The sequence below is a fragment of the Carassius gibelio genome, chromosome A2 (assembly GCF_023724105.1).
Source record: "Carassius gibelio isolate Cgi1373 ecotype wild population from Czech Republic chromosome A2, carGib1.2-hapl.c, whole genome shotgun sequence".
NCBI classification, from domain to species: Eukaryota; Metazoa; Chordata; class Actinopteri; order Cypriniformes; family Cyprinidae; genus Carassius; species Carassius gibelio.
Genome location: NC_068372.1, coordinates 21,672,973 through 21,697,344, shown reverse-complemented (window position 1 = coordinate 21,697,344; position 24,372 = coordinate 21,672,973). Strand labels below are relative to the sequence as shown.

General features: G+C 39.1%; 2 protein-coding genes across 8 annotated transcripts in view; one reads left to right on the top strand and one right to left on the bottom strand.

Moving 5' to 3' along the window:
• The window catches only part of LOC128030986 (ras GTPase-activating protein nGAP), a 99,976-nt gene that overhangs the window by 10,186 nt on the left and 65,418 nt on the right, over nucleotides 1-24,372 (bottom strand). For 3 of the 5 annotated variants that reach the window (XM_052619134.1, XM_052619129.1, XM_052619120.1), the window contains exons 4-7: nucleotides 10,297-10,406; nucleotides 5,924-6,036; nucleotides 409-562; nucleotides 85-183 (exon numbers count right to left, since the gene is read on the bottom strand). In XM_052619134.1, coding sequence (XP_052475094.1) covers nucleotides 85-183; nucleotides 409-562; nucleotides 5,924-6,036; nucleotides 10,297-10,406 — 476 coding nt within the window. Of the gene's footprint in view, nucleotides 1-84; nucleotides 184-408; nucleotides 563-5,923; nucleotides 6,037-10,296; nucleotides 10,407-12,735; nucleotides 13,184-19,023; nucleotides 19,190-24,372 lie in introns of those variants that run through there. The other 2 variants (XM_052619154.1, XM_052619142.1) reach the window with 2 other exon arrangements.
• On the top strand, nucleotides 19,418-24,054 carry LOC128031036 (uncharacterized). Of its 3 annotated transcripts, XM_052619245.1 has the most exons (13): nucleotides 19,427-19,622; nucleotides 20,099-20,240; nucleotides 20,417-20,636; nucleotides 20,750-20,876; nucleotides 21,151-21,449; nucleotides 21,616-21,706; nucleotides 21,934-22,050; nucleotides 22,182-22,257; nucleotides 22,333-22,584; nucleotides 22,790-22,961; nucleotides 23,091-23,239; nucleotides 23,344-23,411; nucleotides 23,559-24,054. In XM_052619245.1, exons 1-13 carry the CDS (start codon nucleotides 19,485-19,487, stop codon nucleotides 23,574-23,576), a joined length of 1,869 nt encoding a protein of 622 aa, XP_052475205.1. In that variant the 5' UTR covers nucleotides 19,427-19,484; the 3' UTR covers nucleotides 23,577-24,054. The 3 variants fall into 3 exon arrangements, with proteins under 3 accessions (XP_052475200.1, XP_052475205.1, XP_052475215.1); XM_052619240.1 differs by having other exon boundaries at nucleotides 19,418-19,622; nucleotides 23,344-24,054; XM_052619255.1 differs by lacking the exon at nucleotides 23,091-23,239 and having other exon boundaries at nucleotides 19,442-19,622.

The window sequence follows — 24,372 nt, the reverse complement described above, 5'->3', positions numbered from 1 at the left end:
AACCCACAGTAAGTATAGAACAAGCATGCATGCTTTTGTATTGATTAAAGGAAACGACAACAAAAACCAGCATCTGGTGGTCACCTTATTAGGCTGCACAGTTCTCTTGAGGTTCTCCATCCATTTGTCCCGTTCAGCAGCAGAGGAGCAGCTGAAGCACTTACTTCCACCCGAATATGCCACCTACATGAGGAGAGGGACTTCATTCATGAAGGAAATCATTCATTTAACCCATATGTTATGAAGACTGTATTCAATATAACCCTTCCAAAATATTCTGTGTTTGTGCTGTGGTTTACTGATGGTCTTTTCTCTTCCTATGGTTCAGTTTGATTGCATTTACATTTATTCATTAATCGGATGCTTTTAGCCAAAGTGGCTCACAAAAGAGCAATTAATGCTTTGTACCTCAAAGCAGAAGTCTTGTCCAAGAATACTGCTGTGTAAAGGTTTGATGTAGACGTCCTCCTCCATACTCAGATCAAGAGCTTCAACAGCACTGCCTGGACTCAGCAAAGACTCATGGGAACAGGACTCCTTCAATTTGGTAAGGCCTCGCGACCTACAACAGCACACAGGAACAACAGAAGCTTTTGCTCAACCGCTCAAGATTCAGCCAGATCATTTAATAATAATAATAATGAATCCGATTCTTAGATTTCAGAACACCGTGTCCTGAGCCACAGGAGATTTGATAGGCATATAAGAACCGTGACTAATCATTTTGGCTCCGAGAGATTGATTATAATCTCCGATGAACTTTGAGGAACTTTTAGTATGGCCACAGGGAGGCAGTCAAACGTAAGAGAGTGAGTGTTTCAGACAAAAACAATCATTTCATTTTAGATAAACGCACCCAATAATCAATTTCTACTTGTTTACCGTAGACAAAGCAATATTTATTATAAAATCTGACAAGAAACCAATTCCACAATCTCACTGCTTCCAGAAAGAGAGTTTATACCTACGAAAAACAACTAACGATCCACTTGAAGGAGTCTCCCAAGAGCATATCAGGATATTAACGCATTCCTGTAATGAAACGAAGACTGCTATCCAATAGTTTTCACTTCCTTTTTTTGCTGCAGGTGTAGAGGTACTTCACTGTAGCTCAGGTGAAGTTAAAAAGAATGCAGAAAGCTGATGTGACAAACAAGACAGAGAGGGCCGGCCAATGCCAAGTCCCCGTGAGAATGTTACCATGGGGACCGCCCTATGAGGAGCGAGGGATGAGTTGACTACATAAACAGCTTTAACACTTTCTCACACGCGCACACACACACACACACAGAAAATTCAGTCTTAAAATGAGACGAGAAGAGAAAATGCAGTAATACCATATCATACACAGAATACATACGTTCTACCATGTTTTTGAAAGTCTTTTATGCTCAACAAGGCTGCATTTATTTGATAAAAAATTATGTAAAAACTATGGTCGATTTTGCCGATATCAGATATGCCGATAATTTTCAAATCATTCTGGCTAAACGGTTATAAATTTCATTTTGATTTGAAACAACACAAAGTCTGTTTTTTTTTTCCTGATTATTTAAAATTTGGTTCGTTTTGAGTAAAAACATCTTTGTTAGAACTAATAACACTAATAAAAAGTTTTTTAGTTTTTAGACCGAATGAGTTGAAACCTTCCTTGTGATCTTAAAATGAATAGATGGTCTTAAGCAAAAGAGCTGCAACAATTCTAAAAATCTTGTACTAAAGGTTTATAATCCATTTGAAAGAAATGTTACATATTAATGAATAAATCTGTATATATTAAATTATTTAATTTACAAGCATCATGTTTGTGATTTTAATTCATGTAAGCTATAGCTTCAGACTTTTAAAATCAAAACAGACTCATGATTTTCACAAAAATTACTGCTTTATTTATTCAGAATCACAAGTATCTTAAAGCTATATGTGTATTTTACTTTTCATTTTATTACAAGTAGGCCTACAGCACCCCCTAAATAAATAACAATGCCTTACTGAACAGGCACTACCTGGGGCAGGCTGTTGGTGGTGCAGCATGTGCTGGTGACTGTTGCGTCTATCGCACATCAGACGCATCATTCTGTACGTACACTCTCAAATTAAATGCAGTGATCCAATTGCTATAAGGTAGAATGCAATAACATTGAATATACGATCAGAGAGTTGGTCACGTAACATGGACTATCCTGGCAGAAGTGCCTAATGGAAAATATGCTGGCATCAGTTACTCTCATTATGAGAAATTGTGGTGATGCCTGCTGACTTAGATAAAAACCAGATAACCACAATGACTGGCCACTCATCTGGCTCACATCCCAACAGAACCCAAACACAGGACCCATCATTTATCACAAAACATCCATTATCTGTCCACATTACCCCTTATTTCCCCCCGAGATGTGATCTTCCAGTCAGAAGTGAATATAATCCAGTTATACAAAAGACAACATGCCTTCTCTGGTTGTATGAAAAAACAAAAAAACACAGCACACCCAATGTAGTGCGATTCATGAACACACAAACCCTGCGAGTTAGCTCTTTTAATAACACTGCTCAGACTCACAAGCTATCGAATCACAAATCAGTTTAATGGATCTTTCACCAGATGAACTCGCTGAATCTGTCAGCAAATTTACCGAACTGACTCACTTACTGAACCTTCTGAATCTTGTCTGGGGTTTGTGAGACCCAGTGTAATTGCATATGACAATGTGTAGTTCAAGATACATCAATCCATCTCCTCCATCCTGAAGGTATCTCTTTCCGGCTCCATTTACAAAGGCATGGTACACTGAATCGGACAGCTGATGCAGAAACAGGAGGGTGACTCCTGACGGAGGGCACACTTCCAGCTCTCGATATGTTTCACCTGCGCTGACTCGGACAGCTAAGCAGATCAGCGCACAGTCAGCCTGTACCCGGACACAGCTCTCCTCCTTGATCCAAGAAATCTAATCGGTCCGCTGGGACTGCAGAGCCACATTTAAGCTCTTTATAGTCAAAGCTAAAAGTCCACTATGAATACAGGACTAGTATTTTCATTCAGACCACATAGTGAGAGGTGATTCTGCTATGGCAAAGGTCGATTACTTCAAAGCCTCTAATGTGTCATTAACATTTTCTTTTCAGCTAAGAGTTCAAATGTTTTCCCATTGCCAGCTATTCAACAAAGCCAAGAAAGAGGAAACTGTAGCCTTATCTGAAGAGGGGTTTAGTTAGCTTAAGCTAACTCTTGGCATGATCACAATGGGAACCTATAGGGCTTGGCCGCCACGTTGCATTCTGGGACGTGGCGGTCCTGCTGGCAGCCTCGCTAATGTAAACATACATCAAATCAAACGAGAAGAAGCAGAGTTAGGAGAAAGAGAAAAGATGGTAAAATCATGAAAAGGCTGTGGGATTTATAGGGATACGCTAAATATGGATGCCAGGGACCGGTATGTGGACAAAATCGGCACTATTAACGGTTTGGATCCATATGAAATTCCCATCAAATAGTGGAGTACCGACGGAGACTTGCTACCGCACTTTTGCATAATAGATATCTTCGGCTACCTTGTTTGTTTTGTGAGCGCCTACACTTCAGAATAGTTCCGAAGCTACAAGTCATTGAAGTCTCATGTACAGTTCACAAATGGATGGGTATTTTCCTGTAAAATATCCCGTTAGCTCTTCAATCGGACCTGTCAAGTCTCTGTGTTGTTGTCCTGTTGCTACTCCTTGCCCTTCCAGCGAAACAGCTGTATTCAAAGCATCATTTTGCTTACTTGAAAGCAACCTTAGCGTGATGTTGGGCTTTTTAAGATAGCGTGGTTGTTGTGAGAGCACGATTTCATGCCAATCTGTAACTAAAGTCACGTGAGACCTAGCTTCACAAATCGCTTAACGTTAGTTAATGCAGCAGTTTTGTAGTTCAAATTTTTTATGTCAGCAGAGGGATAGCAACAAAAAGATGAATGTTGAAATTTCCCATATTTTGGATGAGTAACCCAAGAAATTTCCCTTATTTTCAATGTTGACTTGCTATATAAATAAATATTCAGATGTTATGGTCTCCGTGGTCGTGCCTCCAAGCAGGAAAGGGGTGTAAAGTTAATCCATTCTCATTTTATTTTCCCCATGGCGATTATATGTTGCGCTATTTACACCCCACAATATACAATATAATTTTCGGGTCAACTATCCCTTTAAATGCACCCAAACATGTGCATGTAAGCGCATGTGTGAATGTAGTGACAGATGTGAGCCGAGAGTTCAGCTGTAATTCATCTCAATCAAACTGTCACATGCAGTTCCTCTGTCTTGGCCACACTGAAACAACCACATGCCCCACAACACTCACACACTCCTTCCCAGAATTACTTTATGAGCAAGAGCTCCTCAAAACAGATGCACTCAATCCACAAGGAGCAGCATGAGAACTCAGAGTGATTAGAATCGCATCTCCTCCTCATCTGTAGTCTAACCGCAGCAGCTGTGGCCATTAGAGTATACAGAGAGAGCAGATCCACCAGCAACATCACAGTCAGAGCCCAAAGTCTCCACCATGTTCCAACTAACACCAACAGAAAGGGTGGAAATGCAACTTCTGGTTTGTCACCATAGGTAACCAGCCCTAATTCAGCCCTCGGGCCTGTGAGACACTCTCTATGATATGATAATAAAGCAAAAGTGACTTTCCCTAATGCTATTAACAGCCCTGCTTATCATTAATCCTCCTTACACACCCAACTGCAGCACAGAGAAGAAGTAAATCACGAGCAAATCTGAAAAATCAAATGACAGAAAACAAAGAGCCACTGTCCATGTGATACAACATCATCTGGGTGGACAGTCAATAACACCTGAAGAAAGCCATTTATCTTAAAGGCAGATAAAGTCAAATTAAATACTTTTTTTTTTAGAACAAATAGGAACTGTTAACTGGTGATTAATGAACCAATGATTTTTCAGTGTCAAACAAAATGTTTTTTTTTGGGGGGGGTGGGGGGGGGGGGGGGTGGACAAACTAAAGAAAGGCAAAGCAAAGCAAAGCAAAGCAAAACAATTGAATTTCACCGAAACATGATCAGTGGAGAAAGATTAATTTTTGGGGAGTCCGTTTAAGAAGATATATATTCCATTTCATCAGAAAACAAATGGAACTTTCTGATGGCAATTAAAGTAGAAAGATTTTTATTGGCACGCAGGAACGGTCCAACAACAGCTCAGAAAATAAAATAAAACAAGACTTCTTTATGCTAGAACACATGGGAACTGAATGTTGCTCAATGGAGAAGGATTTTTCAATTCTAAATGGGCGAACTGGCCTCTGCTAGGAAGCCAAAACATTTGTCACACAGCCAGTGCATTCCACTAGATGGCAGTAGAAAAAAAAGTGCAGTCAAAAATCAAATGAATCCAAATGTTTGACTAGTAGCTTAAGTACAGTTTAAAGTGCAGTTCTAACGCTGTAGCTTTGTTAGGGACGGTTCTGCCAGAGAGCTGTCAGACTGCCTGAAAGGTTTAACATTTCTTTTAAAATGGATCTCATGTTATGCCAGGTCCCAGCACAGCGTATTATACAACCAGCTGCTCTCTATAAGACAAGGATGAATTTAAGCAGAATTTTTGGCCTTGTTATATAAGCACCCAAACCCTTTTGTGAATAGTTGCTTATAATTAAAGAAAAGTGAAAAACGTATAACTATTATTTTACTATAAAAGGTCCATAGAAAACAATCCATTCAAACATATCTATTAAATCAGTGTAAAATGAAATAAAATGGCTTTGAACTTATCATCTGAAAGATAAATGCACATCTGTTTCTTAAATTCTGGGCAGAGACAAAAAAAAAAAAAAAATACTGAAGGAAATTGAGTGAGGTTCAGTCAAAGTTTATGAATGATTACATTCATGAGAAAAAAAATCAAGCGTAAGTCGTACCTGTCATTTTCTGTTGGTCGTAGCGACGGGAGTCTAAAACTTGTGTTGCGGTCCAGCTTTGTTTGACTCTTCGTCCTTTTGATGGATCCTTTCAGTCGCTTACTTAAAAAACCCTGTGAAGAAGAAGCGTAGAAAAAGTCAGATGTGTCCCTTTAAGAAACTCATGTTTTTCAGTCGGTGAATGACGGCTAAGTGTGTGGCTGTGGCCGGCATGACTCAAACTTGTTCATGAGTGTCTGTGCATACAGTTTTAAAGTCATGATCAATTATACATGGACAGCACTCGCTGAAAGACCCTGAGAACATGACACAGAAAACGGCACCTACACGACGAAGCAGAAGGCAACTTCACAAAGACTTCATTGACCTTTCTAAAGCAGGTTTGGACATCAGACGACAGGCAGCTGAAGTAAAATCCAACAGACCATTTCAGCAGACATATCAGTCTATCTTGGCAGTAAAAATGCACTCGCACGAAGAAATAAGGGCCGGCCAAGGCCAGCTGAATAGTTTAACGTCTGCTTGTTGCACAGTCAGTGCTTGCTCAGTGTCTTGAAGGAAAACAAAATATTAATAAGTAACCAAGTCAGAGATTTCAAACAGCCACCTGTGGATATGCATGCAAGTAATATTTGGTCAGAAGGAGCTGTTCTTATGAGGTTTCAGTAAAAACAGAACACAAAAAATTCTCAGCATAAGCATATCTATTCGTATCCGGTGTGAGTGTGTTATTAACTCATTTCAGTTAGTAGGAGGAGCACAATAACTCACTAAATAAATACATTTGTAAAACCTCTGAAATCTGATTGATTGAAACTGTAGGAGACACAACCTAAATAAATAAATAAATAAATAAAGGGGTACCACTTTACAATAAGATTCGTTAGTTAACATGTACTAAGCATGAACAATTCTTCCACAGCATTTATTGAGCTTAGTTCATGTTAATTTCAACATTTACTAATGCATTATTAAAAAAACAAAAGTTGTGCTTGTTAACATTAGTTAATGCACCTAAATTAACATGAACAATGAACAACTGTATTTTTATTAACTAATATTAACATAATGTAATAAATGCATTTTTCAGTGTTTGTCATGCTAGTTAATACATTAGCTAACAATAAAAAATGGAACATTATTGTAAAGTGTTACCAATAAATGTTATAATTATTAAGAATAATAATCATATTTCCACACCTCTGGGAATCGTGTGATTACTGTTGATGTATCTTAAAATTCAGGCTACACTACAGACTGACAGGCTTCAATGCAGTCTCCACATAATTCATATATCAATTATATGCTTCCTCAACAGGAATGAAAAAAATGACACACAGAAATGCTGGAGATAAATATCTGCCTTGTCCCACTTCATGCCTGGTTAAAAATATCATTAAACAATTTCTAATGCATCTCAGAGGCACAGACCGTTTCCAGGATGTGCCTTTGTTACTATAATGCTATCGGAGGCAGTGTTTGCTCGTTGTTCATGCAAAAAAACAACAACAAAGGAACAAATTTGATTGTGCAAACTTACAAAGTATTCTTACACTGTATATTTAGATATATCATTGTGCTGAACTTCTGTCCTCATACTTAGGAACTGGCCTGGAATAAGGAAGACCATTAGTGGCTGGAGATAAACGGAGGAGGATGACGCTTCACTAATCAGGGGCTCAAGAGGGTGATTAAAGTGGGGCATGTATCCCTGCTCTATTTCTACATCAGTGCAGTGTGACATGTAATAGACGATGATTGATAGTGGGGACTAACTAATGGCAGCGACACGAATAAAAAAAAAAATACAAAAATGAGAGTAATTTACAGTTTCAAGCCTATATGACTTACTTTCTTCTGAAACACAAAAAGGAAACTGTGTCAGTGTTGTTTGTCTATAAAATAAGAGGGGGAGAAGAAAAAAAAAAATGACACTTTTAGTTTTTGGGTGAAATGTCCCTTTAACCCTCTGGAGTCTAAGGGTATTTTTGGGGCCTTGAGAAGTTTTGTCATGCCCTGACATTTGTGCTTTTTTCAGTTTCTTATAAATATCTAAATGGGTAAAGTCTAATATCACTGTAATCAGCACAAACTGGGCTATAATAATATGTGAAATGCATGCATGTACATGATTGTATTTTTGAGAAAAAAAATGTTATGCATGGTTAGTGAAAAACTAAAAATTTAAATCACTTGAATAAGGCAATAAAACACATACATAAAATTGGTTGCCGGAAAAGTTGAGAACTGGAGCTTGTAGCCTAGAATTTTTCTTTCTGAATGATGTGAAAATCATCTTGTTCACTCACTCACAGAAAACAATATATTGATTTAAATTTTCTAAAACACTTTTTGTTGGTAAAAGTCATATGCGAGTAGGCGTCAACTATCATGAATATCATTGTGATTTACACCTGAGAAGACAAAGGCCTGCATAATGAGCTGCATAATGAGCCTCCCATTCAACTGTGCCACTGTGAGGGAGGACTTACAAGAAAGAATGTGAGAACAAAATAAAAGTATATAATTTTATGTTTGTAGTTTATTAAGAATATATTTAATTATCCCACAACATAATTTAATATCCACTTGGGGGAGCAGTTAAACAGTTTATTAGGAACAATCAAAGCTGACTTTCAAATTTTTTGGCATCCTTTCTCTAGTCACACAATCCTTCAGAAATCCTTTTAACAATCTTATTTTCTACCAAATAAACCCCATTTATTATCATCATTATTATTATTATTATTATTAATGTTGAAAAGAGCTGATAATATTTTTCAGTTTTTTTTAGGGGGAATAAATCGAAAGAACTGCATTGTTTTTACATTTGTTAGAGTTATCTCTGTTTGTCACATTTATATTATTTACATCAAGCTTTTGAATGGTATAGTATTGTATATTGTTATTGAAACTTCATAATGTTTCACTTGATTATACATTTAGTCAGGAATTATAGTTTGGAAAAAGTATTTGGAAAAAGTCTAACTAGTAAAATGTTTACACGTTATGTGAAAACTAGTACAAATAAATAAAAAGAGACTTACTCATGTTTATGATCTCTGCTGAATAAAGTGCTTCATTCTTTTTTCTGAGGAAATCCATTTCTCAAATCCTCAACCACATCACATCTTTTTGGGGTGAATTATGTCTTAGTCCTCTCATCGCGAAGCAAACAGTAAAATAAAATAAAAACTTGAAGAATAGTCTTGCTGCTTTTTCTTCTGTGTGGGCGTATTCAAGCGCGCGCTTCAGTTTGAATCTGAATAGCGCGTTAAGCGCGGGGGCGTGGTCACATTAGATATAATGAGCGGAGATATGAAAAACAGACATTGCGTTGTTTTCATATGGATTACTTTATCTCAGAATATTTGTTTTCGGCAGCACTTGTTCAGTTTAAAAGTAGACATTCCAGGCTTTCTATAGATATCTCTCTCATGTCTCTTCGTTGAGTATTCACGGAGTTACAGTTCATTTTAATGAAATGTTTGTACATGACGATCAGCGGAGACAAAGACTGTAGACAGCGCACCTTGTTTGTTATATTTATTTTATGAGTGCACAAAGGTTTTTTGTTATTATGTCTGTATCCAAAAAAAACTAGACCCTTTACAGATTCGATTGATGTATTGCTCTTATCTGTACGATTAAAACTGAGAGTGTAATTTAAGTTCTTTTCGGGGTTATCAGGTGAAAATGACTCAAAACGCATATATGCGTTAATCGACTCGAAAGGGTTAAAGCGATTCTTTTCAATGAATGCTAATGCTGAAAACAGGTTCAAGCAAGATTTTAGGTTATATTTGTTTGTCCAAACTGCTGTCATTCATCATTCAAAAACTTTGCAAGCCGTATGGGTTTGGAACAACACTGGGGTGAGTAAATGACGGCAATTTTCATTTTTGTGTGCACCACCCTTTACATTTCTGACCGCACTTCAGTCTTCTCAGTCACTTTTTCCAGAATTTAGCGATGTAGTATAACAAAACTTAACATAGTTTTTAATAAAACACTGAATTGTGAATGAAACTTTACAGCCGAGCAAGTTGAGACAAAAATGTAGCATTGCTGAGTCTGATTCATTCCTGTGATTCAGCTCATTCAGACAGTTCAATTAAATGAACTGAAAAATAATAATAATAATAACACATTCAAAAAAATATGACTGGACAATTTACACTGGTCAGCAGGTAAAACAGCGAAGTATGCTCAAATAGCCAACAAAAATAAATAAATATGGGACCTAAACATGAAACAACGGCTGTAGGGCATAAAGTGCTGGCATCGCAGGAGGTGAGAAGTAACTGAGGCCAGTGAGATGTGATGATGAGTTGGTATAATGCTGATATGAGTGCTTTGCTCAATGAACTCACAGGCACTTTAAAGGGTGAGGAGTTGGGGCCATCCATGGGAATGTTCTTCTCCGAACTGCCGAGCCCCGAGATGCTCCTCCGCCTGGGAGAGCGCTCCGCAGACGCTTCCGCTGTGAGAGAAGACAGGAGAGCAGGGATTAGATCAGAGGAAGCCTTCAGAGAGACTGGAGGATGTCTTTAAATGTTTTAATAGGCACACTAATGATCAGAGTACTACAGATATTTCAAACACTGAGTTGAAAAGCTGTTACACAGGTAGTCGACTGTGGAAAACTTCCAGAAAGGAGTTTGAGGTCATTGATGAATTACTGATACTGCAGACACAGGAGTCTTTCTAACTGGAATCAACATTTGTGCCGAACATTATTAGCACTACTGTGGCAGCACTGATTTAGAAATGATGGCTGATACATTACCTGTTATATAAGTCAGAATGCAACAGTGCAGTGCTGTATGTTCCACTGCAATGCTATTATGTGGTTCTATGCCTGCATTAGCTGCAAATTATATTATGTATGAATTGTTATAACGTTTGTATGTATAAGGTTAATAATATATTTGCAAGTCAGGCCCAGTAAGTTTTTTTGGAAACAAATAAATAAAAAATAATGCATTCAATTGATCAAAAGTGATGGTAAATGAATACATTGCTACAATGTAACAAAATCTTTCAATTTCAGTTAAATGGCACTTCAAATAAACTTTCTATTCATCAAAGATGAATACAAAATTATCAGTGTTTTATACAAAATATATATAAAATTGAGGATGCACAAGAAATGTATCTTATGAGCATCCCTAATTATGATGTCTTCCTTTGCCTCTCACATTTTAAAAAAATTGTGCCCACACCCATGATTGATCCTCCTGAGTCCTGACCAATATTACATGTAGTCTGGGGTCTAATAAAGTCACCTGCCCTCTGTAAATCCATATCTCCCATAATGATGCCCAGCAGGTCGCTAACAGAGAGCTCACGTCTGGCTAAAGTGCCAGTGAGACAGGTTAAAAAGAGAGAATTAACCCAAAGCTTTCAGTAAGTCCTCTTAATAAAGCACTCATCCATCCACTCGTGAACGCTCCCTCTACCTGCCACCACCAGACTTTCCGATGGATGCCCTGTGGCTCTCATATACAGCCGCTCTCAGAAGCTAAGTGGAATATTACTCATTTTCCTTTCATAGCCAAGTTAATTTTTAATTTCCTCAGACCGATTCATTCTGGATTTGCAGGGAGCCCCGCAGCCGATGTGTGTCATGGATGGAGCAAGATGTATCCTACATCCGCACAGCCTCCCGGAGATCCACCCCTCGGGCCGTCCTCCTCACTCAACTGTAGATCACCTCATAATGAGTTAATTCATCCTGAGAAATAAAAACCCAGTCCATCACTGAGCACGAACTGCCGCAGAACTCCAGCCTCGCAGCATCTGCACTGAATCAAGAAACACTGTTGAAATTGACCCAGAGGTCTTTGGCCAAGACGCTTCTTCTGGTTTCAGCTTGCAGGCCTCAGTGGATCCATACAATAGAGACTGTGCCTGATCCGTTGGAGAGCTGCCCACTGCTGCTCAAGATCAAACCCTCCACTCACAATGAAAAGCTTAAGCCATAGTTCACCCCAAATTCCAAACCTGTGTGACCGACTTGCTTCTGTACACTGCAAAAGATGATATTTTATAGAATTGTTGTTTTTTTTTTATCAATGAGTCACAATGGGGTCCAAAACAACACCACAACCCTTTCAAACTTTCATTCTAAAGAGAATCTTTTTTTTTTTAAATAAATATATATATATATATATATATCTGTTTCACAAACAGTTTGGAATGACACAAAGGTGAGTAAATGCTGCAAGATTTTTTTAATTTTTAAGTAAACTAATGATTTAACATCTTATACATACAGATCAGATCAAAACTCTGCTTTACAAGGACAGTAACTTTACATGTTCTTATTGTATAATCGATCTCTTTGGATCAAACTCTTACACACATCACTCACACTCTCCATGAAGTTGCGGCCAGCGCGAGGGCTCTGAAGTGCTGAACTTGACGAATCGCAGTGATCCCTATGACCAAGCAAAGCGGTACTTATATGAAATCTTGACGCTAACAACAGAGATGGGATCGGATCACTTCCCAGGGAATGCATGTTGTGATTAAACATACAGCTTGAACACACTTTACATAAAAGCCAAATGCATAAATGTGTGTAAATAAAAACCAAAGGCAGCAAAACACCCCCTCACTTCGCCCCTGAAAATGCACGGACAACTTATCAAACAGGAAATGACTTGTAACAGCATATTCAACTCCGCTTCAATTATTATTGATTTTTTAATGACCCTCCAAGTCTGAGAGCAAGACGATAACTTCATCTATTAAGTCAATCTAATGAAATATAGCTGAGAAAAAGGTTGAGAGAGAGCGAGCGATACCTCTATCACAGCTGTTGCCCATCACCTGCTGAATAAATGGAGCTGGTCACCATTGGATTGGCTGAAGAGTGACCATCGCCCTCGTCCAATGAGCTTGAGCGCTTTCCCTTTAATTATCCATCACTCTTGAGAGAGATTCCGCCGCATTGATAAACTGCAGCCTCTTCATTGTCCTGCCGTGGCTCGCTGCCACATCGTACCGTCTTCCTCTCTCTCTCTCTGTACCAGCACTCCAGAGCTCTCCCTCAAAAGCTGAAACGTCCTCTGCTAAACCCCTCTCTCCCGTCTCAGTCCATCCTCTTCTCTCTACCCCTATCTCTGGATAACAATCCTAATCCTCACTTTATCAGCCTCTTCCTTTTCTCTTTATTGGCATGCCAGCGGAAGAGATTTTTACCGCATTTACTCAATCAATCGCTGTAACCTCACTCCTCTGTTCCTCTCAGCAGAACTGCAAGCACTTCCCATCCCTCTCTCTCTCTCTCCTCGTTCGCTCGTTCCCACCCTCCTCAGCGCATCTGGTTCCGTCTGCCTGCTGCAGCCTTGCACATTAGGAAAAACGAAGAGGCGCTCTTCGCCTCAAGACTTTTGCTTTCTTACTTCATGTGGGACACGGCTCTGGAGGCTTGTGCTGCGCGTGTGAATGCATGTCATTTTTATGAGGTGTGTTATGGAGGATGTTAAAGAATGGAGAAGTAAAGGAATAGAGAGGAAACACAAGCGTGTATCAGATTACATTAGCTGCTGTAAGGTCAAAGCATGTTAGAGCTGAAACACTGGGATCAGAAAATGACGCAAGCCAGACTCAAACCTAGATCGCCCACATTAGTCAGCTCAAGTTGCTGGAGTGTGTGACTCCTAGGCCACAGCTACAACATAAAGTTAAGTTAATTTCTGTTCCCCACAGGAATTGCATAGCTTGCAAAAGACTATATAAATAAATAGGAAGAAATGCACTGATATGTTGCAAAAAGTACAAATTTGTGTTTTAAATGTGAATACTGCAAAAAATGTAATAGTGAATAAATGACCTTGTAATGCTCTCTTCGTTTGTCACCTATTGGAACTGCAGATGTTAAATAAATAGTAAACAGTCAAATTTTTGATGATCACCAAGGCCACATTTATTTGCATAAAAATACAATTTATTGCATCCTTGATTAAAAAAAAAAATAGCTTCTATAAAAAATGTTTACTGAACAGACCTCACGTTTGCACAAGTGTAAATCAATCAATCAATCAAAGTTAAAAATTGTCTTAAACATGTAATAAAAATATTCTGTTAACACTGTCAGTTTGACAGACCTCAAAATAAATTTTGTATTAATTCACTTTTAATAAAAATCAAAACAAAAATTATTTTAAAATTCACAAATTGATAAATGTTAGAACAAAAAATGCACTGTTTACCAATGCAAATACCTCAGAACCTGAATCTTTGTACACTGAGCTAGCTCAAAAACAAAAAACAAACACACAGGATACAGGCAGTGTGTAAAAACCAGCTACTCTCAGTGACTACACTTTCATTTAGTTCCCTTAAATCACAGCTATTACATCACACCTAGAATTATTCTCGTCTCTCCCTCCCTCTGTAGCTCTCAGGCCCATCCATCCCCGTACTATATGCAGCCCAAGGTCAAACTGTCCCTGACTGTCCTCTGTCCCCTGGCATCAGAGTCGACAGGTCTCCCTGTCAGCCCCTCAGTGAGGCCAGCAAAGCGTAGCGTCTCTGCTTTTCTCCTACCCTCCAGGCTGTGACTCCCCCTGAAAATCCACTTACTGCATCGATTTGGCCCAACCCCTCCTCGGATCAATACGGTGCTGGAGATAACAGAGGGGTTAAAATCAACACCGCAAGGATAGGAGGGTGGAGGATGGGCGAGAAAGGGTGGTCCCTAGTTAGTGCAACAACACTGCTTTTATTGCCTTCCGAGATGAGCAATTTCCAAATTCCAATCGGAAGTTGTAAATGATTCAATATGGATTTGCTTAAAAAAAAAGTTGAAAAAATATTTTGCCACAATGCTTTATCTAGAGCCAAACTGCCTGCAACATTAAGCATAACTGCACTTAAATTACCCATCATTCTCTGCATGGATGAAAAGACTGTTATTAAATGTATTGATATATGGATGCATTGTAGGGGAGACAATTCGCTCGGAAACTAGAGTGCTTGCCTGTGCCAAAACTCAGGTAAGGATGGCTGGGTCCCTCCTTCACTTTAAGTCTTTATGAGATTTTTGTTTTATTGTCCACATCAACCACTGAAAATCATAAGGGTGAAACTTGATTACCAACATTCACAGGTCTCCAGTTATAAAAAAAAAAAAAAAAAAAAAAAAAAAAAACAAGTATAGAAATGTAGATATGAAATTTAATTAAATGTCATTATTTTCATAAAATAAAGTTACTAGTTATTGCGTAAGGCGAGAATGAACGCGATATTGCGTAGCTTGTTAGTGATCTACGGCTCTGTCTATTAAATGTAGGGCTGCAACAAACGATTATTTTGATAATCTATCTATCTAATGATTATTACAACGATTAATCGACTAGTCATCGATTATTTTGCTGATTTGTCAGTAGACATTTATTGATTATTCAGCTTTTGCAATTATTTAAAATATTGAGATAAACATATTCTAACAAATAAATTAAGGGAATCACTTCAGCTTTTAAAAGTCATATTATGTAATTACAGTTAAACTAATTTATACAAATAAATATATTTGACACTCACTATGAGATTGCAGAGAAACTCTCTTATTCACCATTTTAATTACCTAAAATATATTTTTTTCAAGAAACAATATAAAGGTTAAGTGATAACATGTTTAATTATTTTGATAAACTAATATTCACAACATAATCTCTCTTAAAATATCTTATAGGGTTATGATAATCAAAACAAAGCTTTGATCTCTGCAAACCAATCTATACATTTAATTAAATGTCATTTAAATAAATGTTTTCCCCACTAATAAAAAAAGATTTTTATCATTAGCTAACTCCACACTGGAGAGCTCCTTTATAACAGAAAATCAAGTTGTAATTCTAACTGAAAGCGAAACTGACTCTGGTTTTTCATGTTTAACAATACTGTAAAGCTGCTTGATAAGGCTAGTAACTAAAGTATTAAATAAATAAACATGACGTGACTGTACTTTACTGGAGGACTGAACTACAGAGCTCATGCAAACATCCACATCTCTGTAATCAGATGCGTTTTAAACTGCTGCCTTCTCACCGCTGTCAGTTTTTGATGTTTATTTTGATATTGAGAGGAAAGTGCATAGTATATATTTAAATATTCATCCAAATGCCGCTCAGCAGCCTCAGCTTTGGCTGCCTTCACTCTGAACGCTGTTTGGCGTCTTCTTCTCTTGAATTGCATCAGGAGAGCTGATTTACAGTCTCGCGCTACAGTGCCACACTGGTCAAAATGCGTTATTCCAGGCTCTTACAACGTCTACTCGACAACAAAAAGATTTGTCCAAATTTTTTATTGTCGACTTTGTCGATAATGCGACTAATCAGTTCAGCCCTAATTAAATGCTGCTCCATTTGAAAGCAGGTGATGGTGATTTAGCGGTAATCACAGAACCAGATTTACCGACTAGATGCGCATGATCATATCGTTAGATATATCGCCCAGCCCTAGTTCGCAGAGCATTTGATGTTATGACGAATGACGTCAAGTTGACCCTTTGAATATAGGGGATGGCTTAAGTATAGCGGCCCATGGAAATAGTCGCTAATGAGGCATCTACGTATACATATCTATGGAAGGGAGCGTATGTGTTCCATTGAGAAGGCATTCAATTGTGCGAGACGTGAATTTAAATTGTATTGTTACCAAGACTATGACAAATCTTTCTTGCAATTACAACAAAACCTTATTTATCCAATGTAAAGTTGAAAAGGTGACAACCGACTTATAGAGAAAACCAAATGTTTAGGCTTAATACATAAAAATGCTAAAAAGGTCTAAAATACACAAGATATATTAGGTTAATAATCAAAATAAAACTGAAATCTTAAAATGATGTCAAGGTGTTGTGTATGGAGCCTTACCAAGCTTTACTCGTCATTATCTCAGCATGACCACTAGAACAAGACCTTACACAAACCGACAACTTTATCAGTACTACATGCCTGAAGAATATGGAATACATGAAAAGCCTACTTGTCAGGCCTTTCCACACCATCACAGTAAAGATGATAATACTTGATATGAAATGTGCAGGCCGGGTATTAATTATTCATATTTAGCGGAATGGCAGGGGAAACAGTGAAGCTCTATAAAGCTCCACGCTTCTACCACATGCAACTGCAGCATTTCTCTGCATCATAACACTTAGAGACGGCAAGCTATGGTAATATCCTGCATGAAAGCCAAAGCAAAACGCAGTGGGGTTTTAGTCATTTAGTGGAAACGCACACTATATGATCGGACAGGATTTACTCAGAAACACTTATTCATGGGCCTGTTATCCCAGTGTCTTTTTATTTTCATTCAGATACTCAAGGGCAACTTATGAGGGGTTATGTTTATTTTTATTTCTGGGTTTACCATACTTCTAACTTCTATTTGTGGTGCTAAACCACAATAACAGCTTGATGGCGCTACAGAACACTTCCAGAAGTGTTTGCTGACTAAGACAGCAATTTCTCTCTTGCCTTATCTTCCCCTTTTAGTTCAGGTTGGTGCACCTTCTTAAATACCACTGCTCTTAAGAATGTGTTATTTAATGAAACAAGTGCAAACAGAAGCACAATAGTGTATCTATTCTCTTCCTTTCCTGTTGACAAGACTTCTGTCACTATTTACTTTTCCATCTATCCGTTTCTGTGTGATTCCAAATGTCTGGAATGTAGTGATGTCACGACACTAAGCTGTGAAACTGTAGACTCGCAAGATGTCTTTTCCATTCTTACACTGAGCAGACAGGTGTGGTGCAACTCACTGACCTTGCACTGTTTTAGTTTTATGATGCCTCAGAACCTAAAAGGTCAAACAGGTTTGGTCAAAAATGACGGAAACCCACAGACAGGTATTTCAAGTTTAACATCAGGTATCAAAAGTGTGCTGAGGTTCATAAGAGGTGGTCATACAATGTACTTACACTACACACTTCCTTTCCACTTACACCTACATGCACAAAGAGAGCGAGTGTATGCAATGACTGTCATGTTAAGATGATGCTATTCAAGGTATCCAGAGACACATAGCAAGTTTCAGGCCTCAGTGATTAAAAATCCTGTCAAATGGGGGCAGGGCAATGAGCAACAAAGACTGAATGACTCCAAGCAGGAGTTTACATCCAAATAATCTTTACCATGACAAATCATTTCAATATGCTTTAGGACTCTCAAATCCCAAGGAAGTTTGAGTGATATTAGTAATTGAAAACTCATGCAAAGGGCACTCATGCGTTTTCTTTTTGGAATGCAAAACTATTGGAAGGTCTATTCACAAATTGAGAAACTGGTGTCAAACTCTGTATGATCATAGCTTATTCATGTTCTCTGTAGTCTAGCCATTCCAAACAAATAACAAATAAAATATAACAAACACATTGTTTTAACTACAGGATAGTTACTTTTACACACACACACACACACACACACACACACACACACACCCAAAACAGTTTTGCTATACAAGTCTATTTTCTATACCAAGTCAATTTTTGGTGTAAAATACGACGATATAAATAATTACACGCGTTAGTATGCCAGTAAGATTTATTTAACCTCTCCGAATGATTCAATGAGTGATTCATGTTTTGGTTCACTAGAATGAACCAACTCAAACGAGTCATTTTCTCGGGAATCGGACTACTACGGGTTGAGCTTTAGGAGTCGGTTCTTTATAATAGTGAATCACAGAGTCATTGTGGAGGGAATCGAACTATACAAGTCACGATGTACATTTCAAACACAGGATTCAAAGTATTTTAATTTTTAATTTTAATTTTAGTCTGAAACAGCGGGAAACACAAGTTTAGGAAACGTTCAGGTCATGAAATTAAAAACAACCGTTTATCGATTCCGAATCTTAAACAGAACAGTAAACCAGTTTCAACTTCATACAACTGTTGAATGCACACTACAGCATCATATGTCTGCATTCGTATGTGAAATAACAACACTATAACAGTATTAGTTGTAGACCCAAGTCTCAGTTAGGCTAACGTTACGTAACGTAACATCAATTCAAACTCCCACAACTTACTGCCGTGCTCCACAACCGTTGAATATGAAGCGATGCGAGAAACATACCTATAAATTCCATTGTTGATACCGAATCCGCAATCAGTCACATCCCTTCGCGACAACAAAACGAAACAATCCCAGAGAGCAGCTGATTTGAGCCGAGCCGGTGTTTAGTGAGTGAAGCCTCTCACACCCCCTTCACGCAGTCGAAACAGGAATGCGGTAAAACATGAGCCCGATCCAGTCAGTCTCAGTCAAACCCATTCCGCTTAGTCTATTGAAAAGAGCACAATGACTGTCCTCTCAGAGGATCCTTTAATCTACAGACGATTGCACACGGTCCATCCTAAAACATTACTAGGAAATGCATTTATCCAATAAATCAAGCACTTTGACAAGATAAATCCCTGGGTTTCACACAAAATGAGTTAAAGGTTAAAGATTTTTCAGCTAGCTCTGTCACCGCCTACTCGAGAATATGCAGCGCGCATTTCAAGGAGGAGGATTACCACTCAGGGGATGAAAAGATGGTCGCACTTTCTTTAAAAAGTATGAGGATGGCTAAGTTAATTCCTACCGCCGTGCCGTCTGTGAATGCAAACCTCTCTGCTTGTCCTGTCCCGAGGTCGAGAGACACCGTCTTCCGCAAGCGATATATTGCCACGGTAAGCATCATGCTAACGTTAATGTTTACAAGCTGCGTTTTAGCTAGCTCTGTTTGTATTTTGCATACCGTGTTCCCTTTGACACAGCCTCCACTACAAGCATGGTCATTCTGAAATTAGAAAAGCATATTTCGTGATTCACGAATATGAGCCAAAACAAAATTGCCCTGAAGTAAATGTCCATAATATGGACATCGGGAATCGTCATCGGCAATCGGCTTTCACAATAGTGTGTTTGCGTTTTGTGTTAGACTGCTACGGTTCTCTTTCACATATATTTGACCGTGACCGTGTAGTGGAGGCTAAACGCAAGTAAACACAGTTTACCCACCTCTGAAATATCAGAAACAGTTTATCCACTTTTCACTTCAAAGTTTAGCTACCTCTCAGTAAATTCACTAACGTTACCTCATAGAGTTTATGCATCACATGTACTCTAGACATTTATAACCACTTATTATATTTGTTTTGGCAAGATGATGACAGATACCTCACAGCAGGAGACCGTGGACAGTGTAGACACTGTGGAGAGTGTCGATACTGGCGATCAGCCCTTGTCCTCCTCCACTTCTGACGCTGTGACACAGTGTTATTTGAAGCCCCCCCGATGGTCTCGCGGTAAGTCTTGGGTATTTTAAGTGGTAGATATTCTGTCTAAATCATTGCCAGTATCTATGCAAGCAGTACATTTCCATACACATTGATTAAATTAATACATAGCCTACACCAAAACATAGCCGCTTAGATTTGCTATGATTGTCACATGTTTGGGTATGTTTACTGTCTCTCCACAGCTGTGCAGGTTAACCTGAAGCCCAAGATGGTCAGCGTGGGCACACAGACGTCTTTCAGCCCACAAACCTCCACTCCCCTCGCTAGTCCTGAACAGACAGATGATGAAGATGATGATAATGCCTCTGTCGTTAGTGACTTATCGTGGGTGCCCGAAGAGCCGATGCATGAGGAGGACTTGTTTGATGAGAAGCCACCTTACGCGTGTGACCCCCACCACAAGTGAGATAATTTAAAACCAACATAGACCATTTTGAATGCTCATTTTATTGTGTACTGTAGCTTTGGTAGTTTGAATGACACCTCCCTCCCTCCCTAATTTTTTGTTGTTGTAGTGGCATTGACAAATTCATTGTTTGCCAAGAGGAGCTGATGGGCCTTTTTGCCATCTGTCCGGCCTGTTGTGAGAGGTCAGATAGTAGCATCGTGCAGCAGGAAGGAACTTTTGTTAAGATCAAGCAGGTACGGTTTTGTTTGCGCAGCAGGCCATCTGATTAGAAAATCAGAATATCTAATTACAATCTGATAGCTCTGACTGTCTTGCCAGATAATTTACAATGTATGTACCAGGCTGGCTTTAGTCTGTTGGTTTGTGATGGCATCACATTTGAGTGTTATACTGTATTGGTCATGTGTGTTTCATTGAAAACATGAAACCAGTAATGTACAGTACTTAATCTATATTCAATCCTGATATACTGTTGATTACTCTTTTTCTTTTTTTTTACATATCTAGGTCTGTGCATCATGTGGCTACCACCGTTTCTGGCAAAACCAACCAATGCTCCACAGGAACATGCCGACCTGCAACCTCCTGTTAAGTGGGGCCATTCATTTCACTGGATGTTTGGCCACCCAGACATTAAGAATGTTGACTCTGTTTGGCCTGCAGTGCATCAGTGCGAGCAGTTTCTTTCGCCATCAGCGCCGCTACACTATCCCTGTAATCGTTCAGGCCTGGCAAAATGATCAAGCAAAGAATTTTAGTGACCTACGGGCAATGGATGGCGGGCTAGTTCTTGCTGGTGACTGCAGGTAAACCAGTGTGAGAGCTCATAGACCAGTTGCACGTTTTGATTTTGTTGTTTGTTATCATGTAGGGTGGCTTTAGTTGGCATTTGCAGATGACATGGTGGATTGTCTTTACAGACCTTTTTTTTTTAAAACTTGAAACATAATTCAAATTTGTAATTAATTCCAGGTCAGATTCTCCTGGGCACTGCGCGAAGTATGGATCCTACTCTCTGATAGAGGACAGAGTGAACAAGGTGGTGGATGTTCAGCTTGTTCAGGTAAACCTGATGTTATTAGACAAAGAAATGAACTCTGCAATTTGGTAAACTGATGGTATCTTAATATAACATCTTTCCACTAGTACAACGATGCATAGAGCTTTATTGTGTATTGCCTAACTAGAGTACAGTGTATCATAATACCTGGACCATCAACGCGTCGGTTCATCCACGCCTCCTTCAACAACACCAGCATTCTACACTTACACTGTTGTGTCATGTTGCAGAGCTCAGAGGTCCCCAACAGCTCATGGTGTGAGCTTGAAGGGCTCAAGCGCAGTGTTGACCTGCTGAGGGGAAAGGACCTGCATTTGGCAACGCTGATCACGGACCGTCATCGCCAGGTATTTACAATAAAAATGCAGTATAGAATGTAAATATCTGAATTGCATTGAAGCTGGATGTTTGTGGTTTGCTGATGCACTGAGGGCCACACAGGTCAATCATCCACAAAAGTTTGTTTATTTCTCCTTAGGTTGCCAAATGGGTGAGAGAGGAGCTGAGCCCTGAAGGGACACGGCATTATTTTGATGTGTGGCACATTGCCAAAAGTATGTATTCATTGTTGGAACCTTGAAGCAGTTTTTGTTATTGCATATCAATTAATACCATTTGTTCTAAAACAGGTCTGGGGAAGGCATTGGATGCAGCTTCAAAAGAGTGTGACCAACTACAGTTGTGGAGGCCTGCTATAGTGAATCACCTCTATTGGACTGCAGCCTCAACCCCAGATGGCAACCCAGCGGTCATGGAGGCCAAATGGAGAAGTTTAGTCAACCACATCCAGGACATTCATGACCATGACACCCCTGCCTTCTCCAGTTGTGCCCATGGCCCTCTAGACGGGGATCAGCGCAACAAAGAGTGGTTGGACCCAGGTACAGTACACACAGTATGTGGTATTATGCACGCTCTACAGTTTTGTTGTATTTGCTGTCTGAGTGATTGTTTGGATGCTTTGACATGTGACCTTTGTGATGAAATGTTTTCATTCACTGGCAATCTCATAACATTTTGTTTACTGTTTATGTTTGCTATAATTCATATGTGTATCTGTCTGCCTCCCTGTCTTGGTCTTTGCAGGCTCATTGGCAGCAGTAAAGTTGGAGAACATAATCATGAGGACTGCCTTACTGAAGGATGTTCGACAGCTGTCTCCACAGCACCAGACCTTCTCCCTTGAGGCTTACCACTCCCTCATCTTGCACTTCGCGCCGAAGCACACAGGGTTTTCATACCTTGGGATGTATAGCAGGTCAGTGCTATCCAATGGAATAATACTGCCAATTATTATGCCGTTTATAGTAATAATAGTACCTATTATCATGCCTATTGTAGTATTTTGTCATGCATACACCAAGTTCTCAAATGTGTTATTTTGTAGGCTTCTCTTAGCGGCGCTGCATTATAATCACAATGCCAACCGTGAGACAGCACGGAGAAGTGATGGGACGGAGAAGTACTGCGTGCGGTATCCGCGCTTCAGAAAAGGTGCCCATGTGGTGCTTCCCATCAAAGAGGCAGCCTCATACGGTAAGCAGTGTCATGCAGTTCTATCATATTTTGAGATGGTGCACGAGACATCTGTGATCAGTGGCAATGATCTTTATACAGTATTATTATTATTATGTCTGCAGGTTATGCAACATCATTAATGAAGGCCCTTCGGGAAAGCTACACTAATTCACCTGCAGCTCTTCGAGAGGTTAGCGACAATTTATCCTCCGATGCACCTGCCCCCATCGCCAAATCCTTCGAACAGGTTCCGAAGGAGGAGGCCGTCAGCCTCTACCTAGCCCGGCAGTCACGTTACAAAAAAACCTAATTTCACATTATTATTTTTTTTCCACAGACAAGTCCAATGATTTAGTTGTAAGTATTTATTTTAGTTAGTTATCTTCTTTCCCTCTGTCCATGTCATCTAATTTGGTGGTGGTTTCCTGCATGCTGCATGGTTTGTTTTTTCTTTGTGTGCTGTTGCTTTGGTTTTACTTTGCACAAAATTATTACTTTTTTCCATCTTTGTAAGTGGCAATAATTGTCGCTGTACCCCATTCAAGGGGTCCTGCATGCTGCATGTCTGCTCCTCTGTCTGTTATTTGCATGAAATTTGTTGTATGTAATTCAAAATAATTTACCAATCATTTTACCTGTGCCTTGTCAACCTCTGTGTGCGGTGTTGTCTGGGCTCACTGTGTGTCTGCTTGATGTGCTTTTGCGTGTGTGTGTGAGAGAGAGAAACAAAAGAAACTGTGCAAACGTTTCAGGTCAGTAATCTTCGTCCTTGTTCAGTAAATGTTCAGTAACCGTTAAAAGCAATGCCAATAAACTGTGTTTTCTTATCAAAATTCATGTGTTCTGTGTGCTTTATAACATTTTAAGGGCAATTGGGGGATCACAACAGAATAAGCAATTATTTTTATTAATTTTCATCCAAACGAGGCCATTGAAAGCCCTGATAGGTCTGGTCACCACTTTGAAATTTTTGTCTGATGGTTGAAACAACACAAGAGGGTAGAGGCTTCCTTATACTCCTGCCTAAAACTCCATAAGCCCAGCGTATAGCCTGCCTGTACGCAGTGTACCGGTATTGCCTAGGGATAAGTAGGAAAGATTCTTAAGTTTAAAACTGTAAGTAGGTTGGAAACGTCATTTTAAGCCTGTCT

What these genes read in the sequence shown, in the direction of transcription:
- LOC128031036 (XM_052619240.1), top strand. Translation starts at nt 19,485, where the DNA reads ATGGTCGCACTTTCTTTAAAAAGTATGAGGATGGCTAAGTTAATTCCT. An exon ending in CTTTTGTTAAGATCAAGCAG is followed by an intron (nt 20,877 to 21,150) that starts GTACGGTTTTGT and finishes TTACATATCTAG; the next exon opens with GTCTGTGCATCATGTGGCTA. An exon ending in TGGATGTTCAGCTTGTTCAG is followed by an intron (nt 21,707 to 21,933) that starts GTAAACCTGATG and finishes GTCATGTTGCAG; the next exon opens with AGCTCAGAGGTCCCCAACAG.